The 22,103-nt window shown below is 41.8% G+C and overlaps 1 protein-coding gene across 3 annotated transcripts; it reads right to left on the bottom strand.

Moving 5' to 3' along the window:
- Window positions 1–4,622: 4,622 nt before the first annotated feature.
- On the bottom strand, window positions 4,623–21,246 carry LOC148030057 (coiled-coil protein (DUF572)). Of its 3 annotated transcripts, XM_087686332.1 has the most exons (9): window positions 20,653–20,747; window positions 7,377–7,499; window positions 7,175–7,231; window positions 6,727–6,789; window positions 6,561–6,640; window positions 6,346–6,454; window positions 6,067–6,226; window positions 5,618–5,781; window positions 4,623–5,495 (listed from the first exon to the last, which is right to left on the bottom strand). In XM_087686332.1, the coding sequence occupies exons 3-9, from the start codon at window positions 7,175–7,177 to the stop codon at window positions 5,127–5,129; spliced, it is 948 nt and encodes a 315-aa protein (XP_087542458.1). In that variant the 5' UTR covers window positions 7,178–7,231; window positions 7,377–7,499; window positions 20,653–20,747; the 3' UTR covers window positions 4,623–5,126. The 3 variants fall into 3 exon arrangements, with proteins under 3 accessions (XP_087542458.1, XP_087542457.1, XP_087542456.1); XM_087686331.1 differs by lacking the exons at window positions 7,377–7,499; window positions 20,653–20,747 and adding an exon at window positions 21,097–21,246; XM_087686330.1 differs by lacking the exon at window positions 7,377–7,499 and having other exon boundaries at window positions 20,653–20,758.
- Between the last annotated feature and the right edge of the window lie 857 nt (window positions 21,247–22,103).

Here is a 22,103-nt window from a genome sequence, read left to right as displayed (position 1 = left end):
ATGCATTTAGTATTCCCTGAGAAAAGCTTATTGTTCACTATATTATAGTAGTGAAATCTCTGCTAAAATTGAGCCAATGCAAGCTCACATCTAGCCCCATTAGCACCTCAAGACATTTTCCAAACATGCCAGCATCAATGCATTTAGTATTTCCTAAGAAAAGCTTATTGTTCACTATATTATAGTAGTGAAATCTCTGCTAAAATTGAGCCAATGCAAGCTCACATCTAGCCCCATTAGCACCTCAAGACATTTTCCAAACATGCCAACATCAATGCATAGGTATATGAACATTAGTGAAGCTCAAACAATGAAGTAATGACTACCTCTTTTTGTATTATATCAAACTATCCTGAATGTGCAAACAATGATTAAGGTATGCACTTGTAAAGGAAGCTCCAATAGGTCCTAAAACAATGCCGATAGATGTCCTAAAGCTTTGTCAAATGCTATAGAAGCTAAAAGAGCTACTAATGCCTGCAGTAGTACAGGTACAGGAGTTGAAAAACTGGCACAAATCACACTAAGTATGCTGATGTGGCTGATGGTCTTGCTGCTTGTAATATTTGTTTTTGGGCACTTACTGAGGATCAAACAAGGTTATCCAAGCTCTGGAACAAGCCTCAAGTGGAGGGAGCAACTGGGAAAGAAGTGGGAGCAAGATTCATACCTTGAGAAGAAGAGAGCTAAACTACCATGGAATCTTCAAGCTAAAGCTTTTAAGCAAACTGAAGAAAAAAGCTCCTCAATATGGATGCAATGGCTTTGATACCACTTGAAGGGAGTGAGCTATGGTAAGAGGAGAGAGAGAGAGAGAGAGAGAGAGAGAGAGAGAGAGAAGATGTGGAAACCACAATAGTCACAATGTGTGATTAGTCTTCCCTTTATTCAAATATCACTAAAAGAATAAAGAATGAAGTGACAGTGACAGGTGCTCGCCACCTACAGTGTACAGGTGTGCGGATAATACGAGTATAGTAACACACGAGCGGGTAGGCATAGGCGCCTTTACCCCCAACAATATTGACGTCAATGTGGACTTACGGCCACCAAAATTACTGTGAGACTATCCACGTGACTGAGAATGAGACTTCTAAGCATCTCTTCCACTCCGATCATTATTGCTCTTAGCATTACTACCTCTGACTAACAAAGTATGAGAGCTACGAGAAGCATTACATTCTTTCTGTTAACTTCTTCATGCAATAATACACTCTCTACATCCAGCAATGTCAACCCATCAACAAGCATATTTACACACATAGCAGTATGAAAGTATCCCATGATTCAAGCAATGTAAACAATAAGAACAATGGTGGAAGATTCTCCTTAAAGTCAATTCCCTATGAAGAGAAGTGGTTGAAAATAGAATGAACCTCATTTAAGTGGGCAAACATAGAAGTCCCCTCCTTCATACAAAGATCTATGAGTTGCTTCAGCCAATACATCTAAGAGGCAAGACTCTATTTATCATAGATATCAAATATTTTCCCTTAACTACCATACAGTCTACTCTTCAGAGACAACATTATAGAGAGTGGCAAAATGATTGTAGATTTACATAACTCATCCAAGTCAGTCCAATCCTCCGAATCAAAGCATTCGAGCTTTACACCCTCATGTCTCAATGGCTTAATTTGTAATTTTTGCATTAAAGCTTGCTACATCTGTGCCTTTCTATGGTTGTAATTAGTGCCGTCCAATTGGTCAACATTAAAGATAGTATTGTCATTTGATCCACCATCCATCATGCCAACAAGTGAAAGCAGAGTATACGCAGATAGGCTATTGTAAATGGCTACAAGTGAGCCCCAAATCACAGCCAAGTCAAGGTCTAAACGGAAGGAAAACACCAAAGTGTAGAGCTGGCATCCACTAATTGCCAGTAATAATGTAACTGTCGAATCAAAGCATCTCCTCTAATAAATAATGCATAAACCTATAATCACAACACTACTGTAATAAATGTAGCAATGAATCCAAGACCAACTGTGTGCAATCAATTAAGAAAAGCAAAGCTCCCACTACTAGGTATATCCGGCAATAAGCGGGATATGTAAAAGCAACTAGCAATGAAGATGCATACAACGTATACCAAGATCTGTCACAACCTCAATGTATCAATAAATTGTACATCTAGTAGACATAGACATCATACATGTAATAGGTTTTAGGAGGAATAAAAGAGAACTACCAAATGCACAACCAACCGAGCAAGGGTAACAAAGCTTAATACATAGCCAAGCATTGTGTATACATCATTGACATCACTCTAATAGAAATAGTGATGCGTCCAAAGCATGAATCAAATTAGCCCACTAAAGAGTAATTGCATCCAAGCAACATCAAGAGAGCATATACATAACTCAATGAGTCCCACCATCTCAATAAAAGAACCTCAAGCTCAATTGTATGAGTCTAAAGCTCAATGTAAATAGCCAAGTATCAAAGTAACTCCCACTGGAACAAAATCGAATACCAAATGAGCAAGACAAGCTCAATACATCATGTACATGACATCCAAGCATCCAAGATACATTAAGTATATAGATGGAAGCATAAAACCCAATAAACTCTTCAAACCCGTAAGTGAATGATCACTATAGCAAGTAATAAAAGCTCCAAGTCATGTAACAGAGCTCAAAAATGAAGCTCAAAACATTCCATAAGCATATCTGAGTGTAGACATGAAGACCAAGTATCAATACATCCAAATGGAGTACCTAAATAGCATTAAATGTCAATAAGCATAACCTTCACAATCAAATAGCTTGCTACCCACTGTATCACATCATTGAAAAACATGCATAAACTGAGCAACGATAGCTAAAATCAAGCCAAGAACATTTGAAGACTTCCTCCAAACATGTACCAATAATCCAACATCAATAGGCATAAGTATGAGCTCATACAATAGATAAAATGGTTATCCATGTTGTATGACGTTATGTTGCCCTATTCATACAATGAATGGCTAAAGCATATGAGCTCAAAATCAATGCCCAATGGCACAAGACCAATGCTAGGAGTAATGTCAAGCCTTGCCAAGTATTTGAGGGCAACCAAGTACGCAATGAGCTATTATAGATAGAAGTAAACCTTGCTATCCAAACAACTTGAGAAACATGCATAATCCACGCTAGTATAGTGAGGGTCTATGCTAGTCACACTGGGCACAATGGCCACTAAGGTAGCTCTAGGGAGTCTCAATGTAGGCACTACAATACCTTGAAGAAACCTTGATCAACTAGGAAGAAGGGGAGCATCAAATGCATACCTTACAAGCTAAAGCCATGGCTGCCATGAATGAAGAGATGTTTGTATTTGAATCCAAGCTAAAGCAATGTCAAGTGAAGCTCCTCAATCTCAACTCTAATACCAATTGAAGGGAGGAGCCTAAGTGAAAGCACAAGCAATTAGAAGCAAGAGATGTATGAGCTATGGAGAATAAAACAAGAAAACGAAAGAGGGAGAGAGACTCTCAAGATGTGAAAACTCCAACAATCACAATGTATGACTGACCTTCCTTTATTCATTAGTCACTAAAATAATAAAGAATGAAGCGACAATGATGGACACCAGCCACCTATAGTGATAGGTGTGTGGGCATTGCAAGTGTAGTAAAGTGTAGTGAATACATGGGCAACATAAACATCGGCCCCTTTATTCCCAATAATCTCCTATTTCAAATTCCTTCTCTTTATCCTTCTTCATCTCTTGATACTTCTTAGATCCATAACTAGTCTATCTGCCAATCCATCTATCTTCTCTTGTAGTTTGTGTCTCCTCTTTTTGATGTTTCATCCACTGCCTATACCCTTGATCTTCAACTTTTCCTCTTTTCCTCCTCTTCTTTCTTCATCTACATGCCTTTCCAATTGAATCTAACATGCATGACGTACTCTCTAACTGATTCTCTAATCCAACTACTTTCTCTTCTTAGGCTTCTCTTCAACTACCACAAGTGGGTTGAATGCATTCTTTCAATTTCGGACAAGATGCCATCCATGACCACTATGTAGCCACATCATCGATCGTTTCCATTTTCCATGTCAGACGAGTCTCTGACACACATGGCAAGTGCACACTGTCTTTTTTTTTTTTTTTTAAACTCATCCTCAAGTATCCATGGTCGTGAGGGTTGGCTTCTAGGATTGTCACTACGGCAAATTACTTCTATGATTTCAACTTGTGTGATCCTCAAAGAGGTGATTGGTCCATGGATAGATATCATCCGCACCACCCCAACTATGAATGCTTTGCGATCCCCTTCTAGTTTTATGGCCTTCTACTTGACGTAGACTTTTGGCTACATGTCTTTTCTTCTATGTGTCTTCAAGTATGCTTGGTTGGCCAAAAAGTGCTTTCTTTGTAAATATCGCAATTCATTAATCCAAAGTTGTTCATTTTTAAGAAAAAAACCAAAAGAAAATAAAATAAACAAATAATGGAAAGAATACAAAGGAAAAACACAATAAACATGTCCTACTAGACTTTGGCTTGCTTTTAGTAAATGCTTTTTTGACCAAGATTGCATGTCAGCTCCGGGTAAGATTCATGCCTTGTCCCCTCATGCTAAGCTGCTCCGGGCAATCATTGTGAGAGTGCACTTCAAAACCAGGTAAGAAATGGAAGACTCAAAAATTGCGAGAGCAAAAGCAGCTCTACAACATATGAAATCCACTTGAAGTAATATACACTAATCAGACTTTCAACCCCCAACGCATGCACAGGAAACAATAACCTTCTGATCTCAAATGAAAATTGAGCCAGCAGTTATTTACAAATTCTCTGTATTCTCTCCTTTACACGAGCTTCTGACCCAGCAGACTTCCTCTGGCCTGTGCCCATCCTTACACATCCACATGTGCTTTTGCAATCTTGAATGGGGTGAAAGGATCCCTTCAAATAGCAGAACATGTACTCTGGTCATACTATGTTCAGGATTGTAACTCTGCTTTCTCTTCCAAGTCCTCGTACTGACTCCTTACAATGAACTCCTCTAGAACAGTGTATGATGATATATCCAGACAGAATCAGTTGTAAACCAAACTTTGCCAGTGTTTGGCTTGAAAACCAGTAAGACTAGACTGAAAATGCTAATACAGAAGTTAGCTTTGCTGCCATCAAGTTGGTTTTGTGATCCTGAATTTCTTTCTTGGAGTTGTCTCTATGGTTTTAGGCTGAGAGGATGGTTTGACCCTGCCAGTAACAAAGCTATGAACTGCAGCTGCATTTACTTTTCTTTTTTTTGCAAGCAACTGCAGCTTTTGATCTTCATCTATGGGAGAAGAATAGCATTGCTTTGAAGAACCTGAGAAAATTGACGATGCTTGTATAGCTGCCCTTTTCCGCTTTCTGTTGGCTTCAAAGTTCCTGGCAAACTTGACTTTAAGAGCCTCTTCTGCATCTTCTTTTGAGGGAGGGAGAAGTCTGATGCCCAGTCCCAACTTCTTGGAATAATCTATTTCTGCAGCTACTCGCTCCTTTTGTGCCTGCAAAATGATCCATAACGCATAAATTATGATTGAACAAAACACTAACGTGCAAAATAGTGAGCATTCGAGTTTGCATTAAGCTTGCAACATGTAAATCTGATGGAGGAATTGTTACTTACTCGTAATTGAGCTCTAAGTGACCTGTTAAGTAAATAGTCCTTCTCATGCTTGACATCTGATACACGTTGCATGCGTACAAGTAAAGGTTCTGTTTCCTTAGCCTTCTGTACATCTTCTCCCAAGTGTTCTAAACGATAGAAAGGGTCTGCCAATTTGCCTCTGTCTGTTGCAAATTAAGAACATATGTCGTTACTTGAGTGGCCCTCAAAACTTTCATGATAGAACAAATCAGGTCATTATCATTTCTCATATTTGCAGACCACATACTGCCATGATAAAGCACAACTCTGAAGGGAAAGAAAATGTCATATTTAAGGTGGCAAACTAATGTTTAAACCATTTCTGCCTTCGCTTTATGTACTATGATCCTTTAAAAACCACCTTCTAACAGCTGGCATCCATGACAGGCAAATTTCATTTGAAGTAATCATAAGTAATAGCCACCTACCCTCCTCCGACGGAAGCACGAGTGTCTGAGCATCTTCTGGATCAAACACTTCAGTTTTGCGTTCTGCTCCACTAATAATGACATATTCGCAATTCTGTGGATCAGTTTGGATCACTATCTCTTGCTTGCAGCATGCTGCTTTCATCTTGAAACTCCATATCTACAACAGCAAACATAAAAACTTAAAAAGACCGGACTCTGACCACAATTCAATGATCTACAGAAGGGCACATGACTAAATTGCCAACCTTGTAAAGCAAGAACCATACAGCACAATACCTTAGTGGAGTGATAATTTCCCACTTGCTTTTTCTCTGCATTAAAACGCACACCCTTTGCAATCATGGAGTGGCAGCCACCACACCAGATATTGAAAGGCATCTCGAACCTGTCAGATTTTGCAAGGTGACATTAGGCTTAGTAACTACGACGGAGGAAAGCTACCTAGTCCATATAACAGACATTTGCATTTCTTTTTCTCCTTCCAGGTTCACCTTATGATCAAAATTCCTTGATCCAATTTTCTTGCTCTCTCCCTTAGTGCATGTTGTCCATGGAACTTGTTTAAGGAACCCTGCCAATACCAAAGGTATGCGCATAGTACAGCTGAGCTAAATTGAGCATTCAAAACTTCACGACTGGATCAAATCCAATGCCTACCTGATTTGGAGTCCATTCTGGTGGATAGTAAAAATTGTCTGCTCTTGCAGCTGCTAGGGAAGACTGCCAGCAGAAGTCAAAGGATAAGCAAAAGTCACCTCAAAAAAGAACTGACTGAATGAGATAGAATAATTTGGCTTTACTTCATTAAGAAAACACAAAAAATTTTCCAAAAAACAATCAGCACCCACATAACTATTTTACTAATCAAAAAGCACTTCAGCTATAGGCAGTAAGTAAGTACTCCACATCTACATGTAATGACCATGATTGGTGCATAAATTTTCCAACACATCTGCATAAACAGATGCATACACAGATGCCAAATGCCTGGACAGCCTCAAGCACACATGCACACAAGGAATCAAGGGGTGGAAACAAACCCACCCCTGAGTGTACAATTACAAATGTAAATGGACAGTAGGCAAGATGCAGTAAGAACTATTACCATGTTGCAGTTGCTCGTGTATGGCTCTAGCTGTGCACACAAAACTCAGTTAAGCCCCTGATAAAAACCACCCAAAAAAAAAAGTTATTCACACGGTACAAGCCACAAAACAGAGCCAAAAAGATAACAAAACTAGTAGCAAAGAGATTACAGCAAACATAAAGTACTATGTTACATGAGTATTAATGTCCCAAATCATTACCTCACATCCACACAGCATTGATGTCTCTAACAGGTTCAAATTGGTGACCAGCCATGTCATGTGCAAAGCCACTTGACATCAAGAGTCCATTCAGCAAGAGAATGAGCACTCAGTAAGTGGCACCTGGACAGGGTGGTGCAAATGCAGTACCACTGTTGAAATACCATATCACATGCTCTTATCCAATCAGTATTATTGACTGAGGCTTAAACCAGCAATGATTGGCCATCTTCTAGATTCTGAACAAAATCTAAATCTTGCTTTGTGTGAGAATGTGGTATTGCAGCCTGCTGGCCCAGTGCAGATAAACTTGATGTGATCCATGTAGAACAACAAATTGGCAGTTGCTTCATCAGCTTCCTATGCATTTGAATTTTCATTGGCATCTACACCTGCAAGGGCCACACAGCATGTGTTCGTGGCTCATTGACTTGTGGCTATGAATGGTTGACCAAGTTTGCTAGAGGCTGATCTTGTGACCTTCAGACAATTAGCTCTTGTAAACAGCCCCAAAATACATTATTACCGAAACTTTCAGTAAAAAAGAAACATGTTCCTAGAGAGTTTATATGTCCCATAAGCAAGACCCTAATTTGGGAGGATCCACTCATCCATAAATAGACAAGCTGCCCATCCCGTTTCTGCAGGTTATTACTCTTCTGCAGATTTTCAGCCATCAGCCCACATCACTCAATTGCTGTCCAGCCCTCGCAACTGCTGCCACACCTTACTCAGCTGGCGCCTACCTTGCTGCTGCCCTCTGGTTCTACATTTATTGCTGCAGCAAGTTGCCTTGCTGTCCAGCATCCTAGGGGTCGGTTTCCAGCCAGAATTTGTGTTACGTTGTTGGATCCAAATGAGCACTAGAAGCATTGGTCACAGTGGTCATGAAAAGACTTAGTGCAAATGCACTAAGGGCACTTCAGGTTTGGGGCAGCTGAGTCCTATTTATAGGACTCTCAAGGCCCTATTGTGCACATCATTGTGTGATCACCAATCTTGGACTCTTGGCCCATTGGCCAACACATCCATACATCGGGATGGTGCAGGCTGGTTGTATGTGATGCCTACCCTTGGGATGTGGTCGTGACCTGGACTGCTCCTAGGTCCTAGAATAGGGGATGAGCCCGTTTGACTCTCGCTAGGAGACGAGTCTAATGTCCAGTCCCACTTATTTGTGGATATGGCTTGTGTCATGTCTCGTATGCAGGTTGAATCCTTGGGGAACATTCCAATTGTTGAGATAATAATGTATTATAAACTAGTTAGCTCTTTAAAACAGCCCCAAAACATGTAAATTACCAAAAGTTAAACAGGGTGCAGTCCTCGAGAGAGTTTGTGTCCCATAAGCAAAACCCTAATTTGGGAGGATCCTTCTGCATCTATAAATGGATAGGCTGCCCACCATTCAACCTATCCTTCTATGCATGTTTCTCACTCCATGCAGATTTCAGCCCCATCAACCACCTTCCATCTCCACCTACCATCCAACCCTTGTCGATTGCAGCCCAACATCATCCTACATCTAGTGACCTATTCTTAGCTACCACTTTGCTCCCTAGAGCTCTTACAACTACATTTTCAGTTTTGCTGTTCGGCTAGCTGCCTACATTAGTACTTTCCTGTTCTACTATCGCCTAGCTACTTTCAACATCGAGTGATTAGTTTCCAACCTTCCCCCGCACTCTCACAACTCCGACTGGTCGTTACAGCACTCAAATCCCGTCTCCGGTGTACGTGACTCTCCAACATCATTCACCGCTCTACCCTTGAGCGTTTTATACGCTCTTCCATTCATCTACAACATTGATTCCTTCACTTTACAGTTTCTCTTCTCTCTCCATTTGTGTTTGTATTTTTATGTTTTCAGTTTGAGTTTTGTGTTAGGGTGTGAGAGCAAGCTGCCAGCTATGGAGGAGAGAGAAACAAGAGAGTAAACAATAGATTGTGTGAACTGAACGATAGTCTACTTGCCAAGCTAAAAAGATAGATGAAAGTACAACTAAGGTTTAGGTCTAAGGTTGGTCTAACCAAACTTCCACCAACTAACTAAAGTTAGATTTATTTACTCTAGAGCCTAGTGTCACTACTTTAATGTCCTAAGACACTAGGTGTATACACCCTAAATTAACACTTTAATAAGTGTCCACAACACACAAATTACATTGGGCATTGCCCAAAATTGGCAAATTCTAACATGGGGTTTGCATTTATTGCATTATTGTCTGAGTTATTGTGTTTTAGTCATGGTCGTACATCTTGTGTTTTCTCTACACAAACCCTAGTATATTTTCGAATAGTATACTTGTTTAAAGAATGTCCTGTGGTATTGTGTGTTGAGCTAAGAAATGCATTCCATGCTAATTAGCCTCTTAAACAGCCCCCAAACATGCTTATTTAATGAAAAACGCAAAATCGGTGGGTGGTTTAAGGAGTGTTTGTGAAATCCTAATTTGGGAGGATCCATCCACATCTATCAATAGACACGCTACTCCCATTCAATCTTCATCCCTTCTATGCAGGATTCATGTGAAGATCTCCGCCATCAACCTTCCTCCACGTGGCTGTCTAGCCTTTGCGACTGTTGCCACCACTCCGTCTATTGCTCTAGCCCCTTGCAACTGCCTTTCCAACTGTCGCCTATTGCTTTGCGCTTCTTCCACTACTACTTTTGGCTTCAAACCGCCATCGCTAACCCCAATCCACACCTCTTCTATTGCGTTTGGCAATTTCAACCATCGCCGCCATCCTCCTGCATCTCCACTGCTATCACCACACATCCTACTGCCTTCAGTGATCTGCGTTTTTTATCTTCTATACCCTATGACACACTCCAATTGGTGGTTACAACACTCCGGATCCGTCTTCGATGGACGCTACACTCTTAACACTCACCCCTCTACCGGCCACCACTCTGTCTATTGCTCTAGCCCCTTGTGACTGCCCTTCCGACTGTTGCCTGTTGCCTTGCACTTCTTCCACTACTACTTTTGGCTTCAAACCGCCTTTGCTAACCCCAATCTACACCTCTTCTACTGCGTTTGGCAATTTCAGCCATCGTCCATTGCTATCGCCGCGCATCCTACTGCTTTCAGTGATCTGCATTTTTGTCTTCTATACCCTACAACACACTCCAACTAGTGGTTACAACACTCCGGATCCGTCTTCAGTGGACGTTACACTCTTGACACTCACCACTCTACCCTTGGGCATTCTGTACACTCTTTAATTCATTTACTGCATTGATTCATTCACTTTAGAGTTCTCTCTCTCTGTTTGTGTTTGTTTTTTTGCGTTTTTGAGTTTTGCATGTCATTGTCTGTATCTTTGTGTTTCTATCATGCTTGTACACTCTCTGTTTCCTCAGTGCAAACCCTAGCAATTTCTTCACATGGTATCAAAGCCGATGCTCTTGTAAAGAGTATCATGTGGATATTGTGGAGTGCTAGGTTTTGTGCAAGGCACCCGAATGACTCGTAGCCAAATCAAACTATCTCAATCACCTTCTTCTCGGGACCCCATGATGTCTTATCAGGCTTCTCCATCACACTGGACACCCTGAGGAGACATTATGGACTCAATGGGGAAGAAAACACCCCACCTTCACCTTCACCTTCTTTGTTTTCTCCTATTCTAAATTTCAATCTCACGATAGAGAAGTTTAAAGAGTTCTCACGCATCACGTATAGTCAATATGACACCCCTTCTACCAATGTTGCTACACCATCCAAACCAGTTGATGGGGCTGGCCACCTCTCCGATTATGGAGGACATACAGCGTTTGGAACGACTGGCAACCCATCTTCTTCATTTCAGCCAAGCCCAATGTCAAGTTTGTACAACGCCTCTGAATCGTATGAATCAAAATCCAATTTTCTATATGTAAACGTCAGTAGAGGGGGCTCTTGAAGCACGCATCCTTCATCACGTATATCTACATCTTCTATTTCATTAGAGCATGTAAGCCACTCTTCTCAGATTCCTCCCATCCCACCCACCTCTTCTAGCTCATCCCTCGATTTCCTTGCTTCTTCACTCCAAACCCTTGGATTACACTCCACATCCACATTCGCCACACGCAAACTTGAAACCTCTGTTTCTGCTCCTAGCACATTTTCATTCTCTATTCCATACTCACACTTTCCTACCCCTTCACATCACGGTACATTGTTAGGGGGAATGCCACCCTTTAACAATGTACCCTCCACATACCCTCAAGCCACCCCTTCACATCACAGTACATTGTTAGGGGGCATTCCACCCTTTAACACTATTCCCTCCACTTACCCTCAAGCCACTTTGCACCATGGGGTCTTGTTACATGGCATTCCACCCTTTACCACAACTCCCTCCACCTTTCCATCAATGAGCACATCATTTTCCACTAGGATGGCTTGATGGGCATCCCCCTCGCTACCTCCATTCACCCACCTCTTTTGACCTCTCAGACACAAGGATTTTCATCCTTTGCTTATAGTGTGTCATCTCACATCCCTTGCATCACTCCTACACAAGGATTCCCATCCTCTCCTCCACGTGTTCCTATCCCTCCACCATGGGCTTGTCATGCAGTTGCCATGCCCATACCCAATCAGAACATGCCCACATTTGGATCCACTGTGCACACTTCTCGTATCCATCGTGGGTACTCTGGGATTACTTCCCAAGTGTGCTTCACTCCCCCACCATATTCCCCCTATCCACCCTATCCCCGTTAGCACTATCGCTCGTGTTGCAACGGCCAAGAATACCCTCACAAATACTCAAAGTCAAGTTGGCCAAATATTAGCAATTACTCACCGAGTTTGCCACTACTACATCCCCACAATCATACAATGATCAGGTCACGTTCTTCTTAAACAAGTTGTCCAACAAATACTTCCATTTTATCCAACACATTATCTTACTATCTAGATTGTTGACCTATGAGCTAGAGTGATAGTTCTCGTGTTACGCATGGCTGTACAATCAAGTCCACAAGAAAGCCTCCACACAACCTTACTTTGAGCAAAGGGGATTGATTGCTTCTTCTTTGAGAGGGAAAACTAACAATGGCAAGAACTAGCAAGATGTGAAGACAAGCCAATCAAAGAGTGGTGCCTCTTTCTCAAAGAGAACCAAAGAAACCAAAATCCATTTGACAACAATTCCCTAAGAAAAATAGGTTTTACACACACTGCCAAAGATCGGGCCATGTGGATGAGTGAGTGTTGTACTAAGGCCCAAGGTCTTCCACTTACAAAACTACAGCAAACTATTCCAACTACCTCCACTCCGGTTAGCCAGTCTAGTTGGGCTACATCTCCCATTCCTACACCATCTGCTCCATCTACCCCAATGGCTACTGAACATGTGGCACACGGACGGCCTTAGCAACCTATATCTTTCAATACACCTAAAGGATTAGTTGATAGGTCTTTTAGTACCGATGCCATTGCACTTTACGCATCCACTTCACATTCACCTCCATCTAGGACTACCTTGCCACCTCGCCAAGAGTTTCATTGGCAAAGCCTTGCTCATGAACGTAAGCAATGGTAGCCACATCCGTAGATTTGCTCCATCTTTGCACTCTTAGGTCTTTAGGCTATTGAGTCATGCCCATAGGATTGTCCTTAGATCTTCATTCTTAAGTCTTCCGCTACACTTACACACACACACACACTGTAATATCTCCAAGCTTCCCATAGGAACCCCCCCTAGGAAATTTTCAAATTTTTTTAAAGTTTTTTTACCCCCTCTCTCTCCCCTTGCCGACTGCATGGCAGGAAGAGAGAGAGAGAGTGAAGTGGTAAAGAGAGGGGGGCATGCAGCCCCCCAGGTGGCAGGAGGACGTCGCCTTCCCCCCCACACCATCTCCATAAAGCCCATGGGGGCTCGCCAAAGAGGAGCAGAAGCTCCCCCCCCTCCTCCCTCCTCACTGTCGGGCTGCGCCCTTCTCCCGTTGGCAAACGAATCTTCCCCCCCCCCCCCCCCTCGTTGGTGGTTCGGCCCCCTCTCCGTTGACGTAGTAGTGTGCACCCCCACTGCTGGCGATAACAGCAGCCCCCCCTCCCCCAATTCTGCAGCGCGCACCCCTCCCTCCTGATGTTCGAACGACAGCCCACCCACCTGTGATCGTGGAGAGAGAGAGAGAAGAGAAGAAGGGTGAGAGAGAAGAGAGAGAAGGGGAGGAGAAGAGAAGGAAGAGAAGGGAAGAGGAAGGGAGAGAGAGAAGAGAGAGAAGGGGAGGAGAAGAGAAGGAGGAAGGGAGAGAGAGAAGAGAAAGAGGAGGAGAAGAGAAGGAAGAGAAGGGAAGAAGAGAGAGAAGAAGGAGAGAAGGAGAGGAGAGAAGGAGAAGAAGGGTGAGAGAGAAGAGAGAGAAGAGGAGGAGAAGAGAAGGAAGAGAAGGGAAGAAGAAGAAAGGGAGAGAAGGGAGAGAAGAAGAGAGAAGAAGAGAGAAAAGAGAAGGGTAGAAGGAGAAGAAGAAGGGAGAGAGTGAAGAGGAGGAGAGTCTAGGGGAGATAAATAGAGAGAATATAAGCTGAGAGAGAAAGGTTAAGAAAAACAAATAGGCAGAAATAAAGGGAGAAGGTGAGAGGTAGGGAGAGTGAATTGATAGTGAGAAAGAGAGAGATAAGGGACAAGGATAAAGTTAGATTTTGTCATCCTCCCTCTTGACTATCATTATCACCTTACCCTCTTGATATCATATCCGCAATTTTTGGCTAGCTACTTACCATGGCCCCCAAGCGCAAAGAAGAAGTGAAGACCGCAGGAGCTACCATAGTTGCTCAAGGGACAAGTACAAATGGAATTCATGGTGCAAATGGAGCCGTCGGAATTGCGGCCATTAATGGCGCACCAGGTATAGCCGACGCGGGAATTAGCACAACTCCAAAACCCATCTCGCGGAACCAAGTTCTCCTTGGCCTAGGGAAGAACTATTGATTTCATTCCGCCACATGAAATGATAAGGTTTTCATAATATGTCACATAAAATGATAGACTTTCACTTAGTTTAGTGCATGATTTGTTAACTATAATTCATGGTTTACTTCCGTGATTAAAATAAATACATGAAATGTTAGTTTCCATTCATAGGACGCAACTGCACAAAAGCATAGAGGACTTGTCATCTATCTTGCATTCCACGCGGAAGATAGGTCTTGATCTTGCTTACCACAAATAGGTTGTCTTATCCTATGATAGCCAATGTTTATGTTTGGAGACCGCATGAAATATTAGGGTAAATTTGCATTTAGAATACTAACAGGTTCTTAGACTTTCATGGATCGCTTACAAGGAAATATTTTTTATTTGCACTTTAGGAACAAGTACTCATTGCCAGATATGAAGAGAGTTGGAGATTGTTTAGGCTGTACTAATATATTAAGCGCACCATGTGCATGTGAGATAAGCTTGATTAGAAGATTCTGCATAGCATCGCACTAAGAGAGGATGGAAAGAATGTATGACAAGTCTTGCAATATATTGTGTTTTAAAGATTACCAAGTATGTTAAAAGACGTGCAAAGAATCGAGGATTCACAACTTGGAACCCTAGGATAAAACCCAAGGGAAAGAGAGATTCAAAAGAAGTTGAGTGATTAAACACACATGCTTATGAGTTGTTTTTAAGGATCTTGTCTTAGATTATTGGAAGTGGATACCCTCCTGGTTTAAGCTAGGCTAGTAAGTTGATTCTAAATGGAATGTTGATCAAGGCTTATGCTTGGTTGTTTTGAAAAGGATATTTCTAAGTGAATTGGCTGGTTGCCTTGGTAAGAGGAGACCCTACTAAGGACAAATGGTTTATAAGCAAAGTGATTGCTTGATGTAGAAAAATGATATTTTCTTGATTGGAAATGAAAGGGATGTTTTTCCTAGAAATTGTTACTATACTGGTTGCTTTAGCTGTGGTTGATTTCCTAAAGGAATAATTAAGGAAGGATGGCACTAGCTACCCCCCGCGAACCGCCAAACCCTAACCAAGAGGGTTGTGAATCCGCGCCGGGAATGTGGACTGAACCCGCCGCGAGAGGTCTCTCCGTGGAAATTACTTAGCGTAGGAGGACGCTTGGATACCAATAGGGGCTCTGGCCGTAAATCCCAATGCCTTCGTGCCCTACACAAGTGTTCTACGTGACTCGAGATGATATCTCGAGACCTTGATACTAGTTACAAGACGGAATCTTGGAAGGATAAACCTTCGGGTTTTATTGCCGGGAGACGGAAGGATTTTTCTGCGGAAGCAGAAAGAAACACTTAATTCTCCTGTATGGGCAAGAGGCAGACATTAATCTTAAGATAAGTTAAGGAAGTGTTTGATCTTGTTTTATATTGTCTTCGTATCAGTGTCCAAAATTACGTAAAGGAACCTGTGACTAACGGGTTTACTAAGGAAGCTCCTTTTATGTGTCAAACATAACGTGGTAGGTAATTAGATAACTAAAACAACCCCTGAGGGAACCGTGGTGGATATGACTAATGGGTCTATCCTACGGAAGGGTGGTCTCGATTAGCCGAGTGCTTTCCTCAAAAGGAAATGTTAACGAGGAATGTTAGGAAAGGACGGACGATGACCTTAGACAATGTTGGTTAGAATCCTGATTCATACCGTTTTAGGGGACCGGAATGGGACTATGCCCTACGGGCAGAGAGGTCAAGTGATGCATTCCTCTCGTTTCCCATTCTCTTTGAACCAAGTGCGGCATGAGTCTGCTTGGGTCCAGTTGCATCTTGGATCCAGTTGCATCTACGCAAAGTGGAGCGGCTGTAGACCGATGCTAGAAGGCTGTTAGGAAGACTCGACTGCTAGGAACCCAAACTTCAAGTCGATCCTAGTGGGAACAGCCGGATAAGTTCCGTTGCGGGGCAGATTCGAGAAACCCTAGTTGGCAAAACCCGTGTCATTCCTTGGGAGTATTGGGTGGCGTCTTCTAGATTGATCTCTCGATGGACTGCTAAGATGTATCCCGCGATTTGAGGGGCGGGCACGTTACACACACACATTACATCATTGCATTGTTCATTCAATTAGCTTTTCATTTGTTTTGTTTTGTTTTTGGAAGCATCTCACTATAGACCTTTATACTTGCAAATCTTCATCTCTTTTGCAAGGTTTTGATTTTAGAATAGAGCTAACATGCAAGTTTGCACTGATCTTGCCTAGGCTAGAGACTTAGGATGTGCACCATTCCTTTCATGGTTTCATCATCCTAGAGTGTTGCTCTTCTACTGAGGCTTCCCCTCCCAAGGAGAATCATACATCTTTCTTGTACTATCATTGTGTTGACTTCTATCTTATTCTTTTAGTTGAAATGCTTCCTCACATCATGGTTCTTGGTACCACTTGAAGAGCAAAATTTGGCTTCTCTTTCTCTTTCAGCATCGACATCCACAACTGAGAGAAGATTGCTATCCTTCTTGGTATTCTCTAGGTTTCAGTACTTGTCTTTGACATCAGCCTTTCCACCCTTGTTGTACCTTCTCCTATGCATTACATGATTTCATCATCTTTGCAAAAGGCGCTTGTGCAAGTGAACAATTTTTCCATTAGGGACATTGTTCAAGTGGCACCTACTGCATAAGCATTCTCAACATGTAGCATACTATGCATCTCATTGTGCAAAGCACTTCTGGGGGATTCCTAAGTTGTCTCCACGAGAGATTCTTACACCATACCACCACTATGTCTACCCCTCCCCTCCTCATCGACACACTCCAGTGAATGGATAGCTTGTCTGTTTTGTGATAGTTGGATCTAACCATCCCTTCTCATTCTCCCGTATCGTCCAATTACTTAATCAACCACCAACCATCTCTCCAAACACCTTTATATTTCTTCATTTAAACCAAAAAAACAAAAAAAAGTCATTGTGGTTTTGTCCGCCTTTACAGGACTTAATGGGCCACTGGGCAACCGATGAGCACCATTTATTCAATACCTTGTCCTCTCTAGGGTGACTACTTGGAATCCCTTTAGTAAGATATTCATCACCTCTATAGTCTTGGTAGGCCGTTGGGTAGCCACCATGCACCCTTTGTCCGATGCCTTAGCTGCTTTGGGATGGAGCACCTTGGGTACGGTTGGCCCTCCTTTCCAGTGCTATTTAAGGCCTAAGAGAGGGTGTTGAGCTAAGAAATGGATCCCATGCTGATTAGCCTCTTAAACAGCCCCAAGACATGCTTATTTAATGAAAATACAAAATCGATGTGCAATTCCAAAGTTTCTGTGAAACCCTAATTTGGAAGGATCCATCCACATCTATAAATAGGCACGCTGCCCCCATGCAATAATCATTCCTTCTATACAGGTTTTTTGCATTCACGTGAAGGTCTTCACCATCAGCCTTCCTCCACATGGTTATCCAACCTTTGTGACTACTGCCACCACTCCGTCTACTACTCCAAACCCTAACGACTGTCCTTCCACCTACCACCTATGCCTAGTGCATCTTCCATTGCTACATTTAGTCCCAAACAACCATCGCAAGTCCCAATCTACACACAAGAAAACATAGCAGGAGCACAGAACCTGAAATCTCATACCATATCAGAAGTGGATACAGCAATGGAAGCACAGACATGTGCTGAAATAAACTATTAAACACAAACAAAAGAGGAAGGAAAGAAGGAACATTGAAGAACACAATACAGATGAGAACTCAGATGTATGCTCAGGAAATGAAATCTGTATATCCAACACGAGACAATCGCATACAACGGGGAGTCATTGGCTGTGTGGGCACCAGCACCTGCTCCTCTCTCCAGCAAAAGATCCACAAATGTGATGGTGACTGACTGACTGACTAACTAAGGAGGAGGAGCCTGAATAAAAATAGGACAAAAATATGTCCTCAATATGATCAGGTCGACCAGCCATAAATGCTAAATATGACCAAAATGAAGACCATAAAAAAATCTAAATAATGCCCAGCCCTAAAGCATGCATAGACTCACACATGAGTTGACATATCTGCTAACAAAGTAATCAACTCTAATGCATAAGCCCTTCTTAGCAATGCTACAATACCTAGTTGAAAGGTCAATACCTAGGTGATCAATGGAAGACCAGACTGTCTTTGCTGGTGTTAAATCTTAGAAACGACCTCATGAACTCATCCTACTCCTCGCACTGCTGCTGTAGAATTAAATCTGAAAATAATAGCCTTTTGACACATCCCATACTGTTCCTCTATATCAAACAGATCTGGATTGATGCCGGGAGTACCTTGATATAAGCAAGGTATTGACAAAATTTGGTGGGGAATAGAGATTTAGTTTGAGCTTCTTCAAAAGGCTGTTGCAAGATTTAGGTGCATTTACAAGAGAGTATATGTACTTGGGATGATTATAAAGATCACAAGTGGGTAGAAGGGCACTCAAATCTAACTTGAAGCTGTGATGCCAGCCAAAGTGCTTACAAGCCTACATCCTGATCTAAAGAGAGTTAATGGATTAGTTTGGGGCCACTTGAAAGCAACCAATTAAGTCCATCGTGCTAAATGATTCCAATAATAGTTAAGAGCAAGGGTAAGGCAGATTGAGCAAATGATTGCTGCAAACAAAGTCTATTCAGTGCCTTAAATAGCAAAAATAGCATTCATGTCAATCCAATATGAATTGCACCATATCTCCACCAATGAATATACTTGTCCTGAATATCTCTCACATTGCAATAGTCATCTCCTAAAGAGTAGCCACACTCTGATGATGAGGTTTTAAAGTGCCTTCATGTATTAAAATCATGTTAATAAAAAATGTAAACAATGTGACCTGCAGGCTGCAGTTATGGTTACATGACAATTAATCAATAATTTCTCTAAATGCCACCCTCACCACTTCAAGTTATCAACCCAAAGGCAGTGCCAGCAATTTAAAATGCCACAGAATGTTGATCCAACAGCAAGCATTTAGGGAAAATCCCAGTATAACCCAGACTTTCTCTAAAACAAACCAAGGAATCAAAGATATCTCAAAGGTATTTTCATGTCAACTCAAAAACCATGAACAGAGTCCCTGCAGAGACAGCAGTAACAGGTTTATTGAGACTGACATACTTGTAACAGGCTGATCTTAACCATCAGCTTGCTAGCAGGCACATAAGCAGTTGCTTCCCAGTAAACATAACAGCAACCCCCCCCCAACCCCCAAAAAAAAAAAAAAATCGAGCAAAATACTCAATGCAATCGCCCAGGAATTTCTCTCTCCAGGGATCCCACTGATACTTCAGTGCTCATCCAGTTTGATCTGTGCATGCTACACAAGAATGGATAGTGTTGCCAATATTACTTTATCGATATATACTGTAAATATGGCCCAGGCCAGTGCACCACTGGCATGTTGTCTTCCTCTTGGGAGCAGCCATCAGATGTAACTACAGCCCTCATAACACCAGTTACAAAGGCCTAAATATCCCAATGACACCTGGAGTGATAAAACAATGTGGAAGAGCCCTCAAAGACCCCATTAATGCTAGCAAGATAGATGAAGGGCCTCATTGCACCTGTTATAAGATCAAAACCTGAAAATTGCCCCCTTTCTCCCTGTAATTCGCCTTTCTCTGTGCATCAGGCAGTGTGTAAGAGCCCTGAGTTCTTGTAGAAGAAGTGAACATCCCAGGAAACTCCTAGGAAACTCACTCGAGGATTATGCATATTCCAAACACCAACTACACAATTCTCATAAATAACCTACAACCAATTAACTCTAAGCTTTAATATATTCTAGACTTTTCTAGAACATTATTTGACCTCCACCTCACACAAGGAACCACATTAATGGTGGCAATCCCCGGTTTTCAGCGCAATAGAATGGAGGCACTATGATATCTGAGTTGCCATGTAAATGGCATTGCAACATCAAATCCCGAGATGTTATCTGAATTGTCATGTAAGTTGCATTGCAAGATCAAAATCCTACTTGCTACGCTTTGAAAATTGTTATCTGCTCTTCTCAATGAGACGGTGCCATTCTCAATACAGGGGGAAAAACCGATCCAGGGGCGAAAAGAAAGATCAAGTAATATCACAGAGATATGGGTTCCCACAGGTCCAAGCATGCGGATGATTCAAGTCGCGGACGGATCATTGCAAGGGATCGTGGAACTAGTTGAGGCAGACAACGCAGATTTTGCTTTTTTCTCTTTTACACAAAGCCATTGTGGGCAAGGACTGCATGAAAAGGAAGGAAAGTACCGGGCAGAGAAGAAAGCCTAGAACCAAAACAACAAATAAACAGGAAAAGGGGGGACCGTGGCATAAAGATCAGAGTGGCGAGGACAAGGCACTTACTATTCAGTGTTCATGGTTGCAGGCGGCAGCAGAACGCGTGCAGGATCCCAGTGAGCTCCCTCTCTCCAAATGGCGACAGACAAAACGCACAGACGGACGGAGAGAGAGAGAGAGAGAGGAGGAGGGAGGGAGCGAGCGAGCGAGCGAGCGACTTGATAGTAAGCGGAAATCAAGCTATTTATTTGCAAGATGATTTGACCTGTATATCTGTCAACCGCGCAGATAAAATCAAGCTATGGACCGATCATCGAGAGGGATCATGGACCTAATTGAGACAGGCAACACAGAGTTCTTTCATATTAGCACAAAGCCTTTACGAGCAAAAATGGCATGGAAGGGAAGGAAAGTAAAAAAGCATGGAAGAAAACCTAGAATTTAATCAACAAAAAACAGGAAACGGTGACCGTGGTGTCCAGATCAGAGAGGAAACGATAAAGCACTTACTAATCAGAACTCGTGGGGAAGCCGGGGGAAGCAGGATTCGACCAGGATGCCAAGGGGCAAGAGGATATGCGATTGACAAAACGCAGAGCAAACGCAGCGGCACAGAGAGAGAGAGAGAGAGGAGGGTAACCGGGATGCAAATTGGTGGCCACTGACTTTACAGACAAAATAAGCTATAGTACATTATTTATATATATATATATATATATATATATATATATATATATATATGTATGTATGTATGTATGTGTGTGTGTGTGTGTGTGTGTGTAATATAAAACTCATAATTTTAAAAAAGTGTATATATGACTTATAAATATAAATATTACTTAATGGAATTATGACTTAGTTGAATAATCTAGTTAACCAATGGCGAGCCTAATTAATCACCATAAGCCTAATTAATCACAAGCAACAGCAAGAGCAAAGTCGATCACTATACTAACCACAATCTACAATCAAAGGCTTGCAGCTCTCTGTAAGCCTCCCCCTTTAGTAGCAGCAATAACTACCATTGAAGCAATCTTCCCAAAAAACCAAGGTTTAATGTAAAATGAATTGCAAAAACTTCAAAAAAAAAAGTTCTTAAAGTTTAAAATAAGCAGGTCGATAACTTTAGTTTTTATAATATTCTTAGTCATAAAAATTGTAAATGCATGTAATCTCATTTAAAAATATCTCCAAAATTTTGAGTCGAAGGTTTTTGTATGTAATATCAGAAATGTTTTTCATGAACACTACATTGCAAACACTACTCTTCTTGCAAGGCCTCCACGGCCTATTCTTTCATCAGTTCCCTGCTTGAGCTTTGCATGAACCATGTTGCAATAATCAAACTAGGAGGTGCAACCCTTGTCTTGCACCCATGCTCACCAACTACGAGTGATCCTCAACCACCTCAAAAGAGAAAATTATTTGAAATATGGTCTTACGCAATGTAAATCTTTTGTTAGATTTTTATGAAGACAAATAGATTTCTCTAAATAGGGAAAATTTTAAAGCAAAGC

The sequence above is a fragment of the Lygodium microphyllum genome, chromosome 10 (assembly GCF_053477565.2).
Source record: "Lygodium microphyllum isolate KBCC chromosome 10, Lygodium_microphyllum_v1.1.10, whole genome shotgun sequence".
Taxonomy (NCBI): Eukaryota; Viridiplantae; Streptophyta; class Polypodiopsida; order Schizaeales; family Lygodiaceae; genus Lygodium; species Lygodium microphyllum.
The sequence above is the reverse complement of the archived record's forward strand: the minus strand, read 5'-3'. Positions and strand labels throughout refer to the sequence as shown.